Genomic DNA, 2,002 nt, shown 5'->3' with positions numbered 1-2,002 from the left:
TTAACGTTGAATATTATTTATGATTTTAACTTTATACACAAGTGCCAAAATACTATAATTAAATATAATCGTATATTGACTTACCACTTGTGCAGGCTGATTCATACGATTAGGTGCCATGATACACTTTTATATTCCAACAGTTTTTTTTTTACAAACAGACTAATTACAATGAATAATATTAAAGAGTGAAATAGAGCCAATTTTGTAAAATACCACCAGGGAAATAAGGAGTACGCGGGAGTCTCACTGGACACTGACTGAGTGAGAGTCGCGTAAGCGAGCGTACAACTACGAGCCGTACCTAATCAGGTTGTTATGCAATAGCAGCAAGAAGACAGTTTTGAGTGATTAACTAAAGGATCTCATACTGAGAGTCCAAAGGTTAACCCTGTTGTTTCCAGATAAGGTCTATCTACATTATTGTATAACTGATGTTATTGCAAGGTTTTCGCAAAATGCGATAAACATTGGGTGAAAAAAGAAAGTTCTTTCCCAAGAGGAAAATATTTGTCTAAATTGAAGACTGTTTTTCTCGTGTCAGAAACCAACTATTTGTATGTCATACTTGGTCGTGACATGGAATTCGTTAAACAACCTAACTCATATCTTGGTATAAGTTAGGAACAGGTTTGATGTTCTTCTTAGGTTTGATGAGGAAAAAGCCAAAAAACACATATTAATATTACTTAGAATACAGGTGTCTTTCTAACTATGTACCCGTAACACGCTCAACACAAAGATTGCTATTGGATACACGTATCTCACGTGACTGACTAAGCTCACGCTCTCAGTTGCTACGAGGAAATTATTGTTGAGGTGTAACTTTGGTTCTAAAAGTGTGTATGTTGTATTTGTGTGTGTGTATATGGGTGGGTGGGTTACATTATGCTCTACAGGAACAAGACTTATGACTCAATACTAACCTTGTTAATGAAGTAGCGCTTAGAAACTGTTATTCAACACATGTATGTCACATGACAAAGTAATTATCATGAAGCGCATAGAAAATATCATTCAACGCAGGTATGTCACGGGACTACGTAACTACCACTCAGCACATAGAAACTGTTATCGAACACAAATATGTCACGTGAGTAAGGAATTACCAATCAACGCAAGGACACTGTAATTCAATGCAGGTAAGTCACGTGATTAAAGGTATTACCAAGTAGCCCATAGAAACAGTTATTGAACACAACTGTGTCACGTGACTAACCGAATAATTTAACAACGTGACTAACTGAGCCTTAACAAACATGAGACTACAACAAGAACATACAAGAGAACGCAGGTGTCTTATGTAAATGAATTACCATTATTTACTGCTCTCCTGACTGCTTGGGCCGTCTTCAAATCTGCCATGACAACATAATCTTCTTTAAGTAAGCTTAAACCACAAAACTTCAGGTACAGCCAGCACTACCATCAGTAGAGGAGTGAAGAGAAGTTAAATCATTTGAGCAACCTTGATAATCCCACGAGGTTTTACCTCGGAGGATCTCGTGCCGAAATTCCTGCCACGTATTGTTGTTGATGCTGTTATGTGAATAAATGAACCTATATCTCTTACGTATTACACAAGAACTGATGACGTACAAAAGTATATTGCGCAGCAACCTGAACCCTACCGACCACATACCATAGGTTGATCACACGTATTTTACATGGACAGCAGAGCTCTAGCTACGAAGTACCACATGTACACAGGTATTTTTCACATGGTAACTCCTATCAGACACTATATTTTTTTATAGTAGTATCTTACGTGATAAGCTGAAACATAAATATCACAGTATTCTGAAGCAATCACCTTGCCTTTTTTATTTTTCTTATCGACTTTGATAGGGTATTGCTTTATGGTTAGCGTGACGTTGACTAGCCAGCCGCACTTCCCTATCGTCTCTCAGTTAAAAATTAAGGATTACAATTGCAGATGGCCCTCTTATAACTATGAAACACATGTAAATACATACTTATCGTATCTTTCCTGCTTCTTTTG

The 2,002-nt window shown here is 37.1% G+C and overlaps 1 protein-coding gene across 6 annotated transcripts in view; it reads right to left on the bottom strand.

Annotated features, from left to right (window-relative positions):
* The window catches only part of LOC106463546 (ras-related protein Rab-32-like), a 19,783-nt gene extending 18,272 nt beyond the window's left edge, over positions 1-1,511 (bottom strand). The window contains exon 1 of one of the 6 annotated variants that reach the window (XM_013923596.2): positions 1,317-1,511. In XM_013923596.2, the coding sequence (XP_013779050.1) occupies positions 1,317-1,319 (3 nt within the window). In that variant the 5' untranslated portion in view covers positions 1,320-1,511. Of the gene's footprint in view, positions 1-84; positions 291-1,316 lie in introns of those variants that run through there. The other 5 variants (XM_022391089.1, XM_022391090.1, XM_022391087.1 and 2 more) reach the window with 5 other exon arrangements.
* Between the last annotated feature and the right edge of the window lie 491 nt (positions 1,512-2,002).

The sequence above is a fragment of the Limulus polyphemus genome, unplaced genomic scaffold (assembly GCF_000517525.1).
Source record: "Limulus polyphemus unplaced genomic scaffold, Limulus_polyphemus-2.1.2 Scaffold1434, whole genome shotgun sequence".
Taxonomy (NCBI): domain Eukaryota; kingdom Metazoa; phylum Arthropoda; class Merostomata; order Xiphosura; family Limulidae; genus Limulus; species Limulus polyphemus.
Note: the sequence above shows the minus strand (reverse complement) of the source record. Positions and strands in the feature narration are given on the sequence as shown.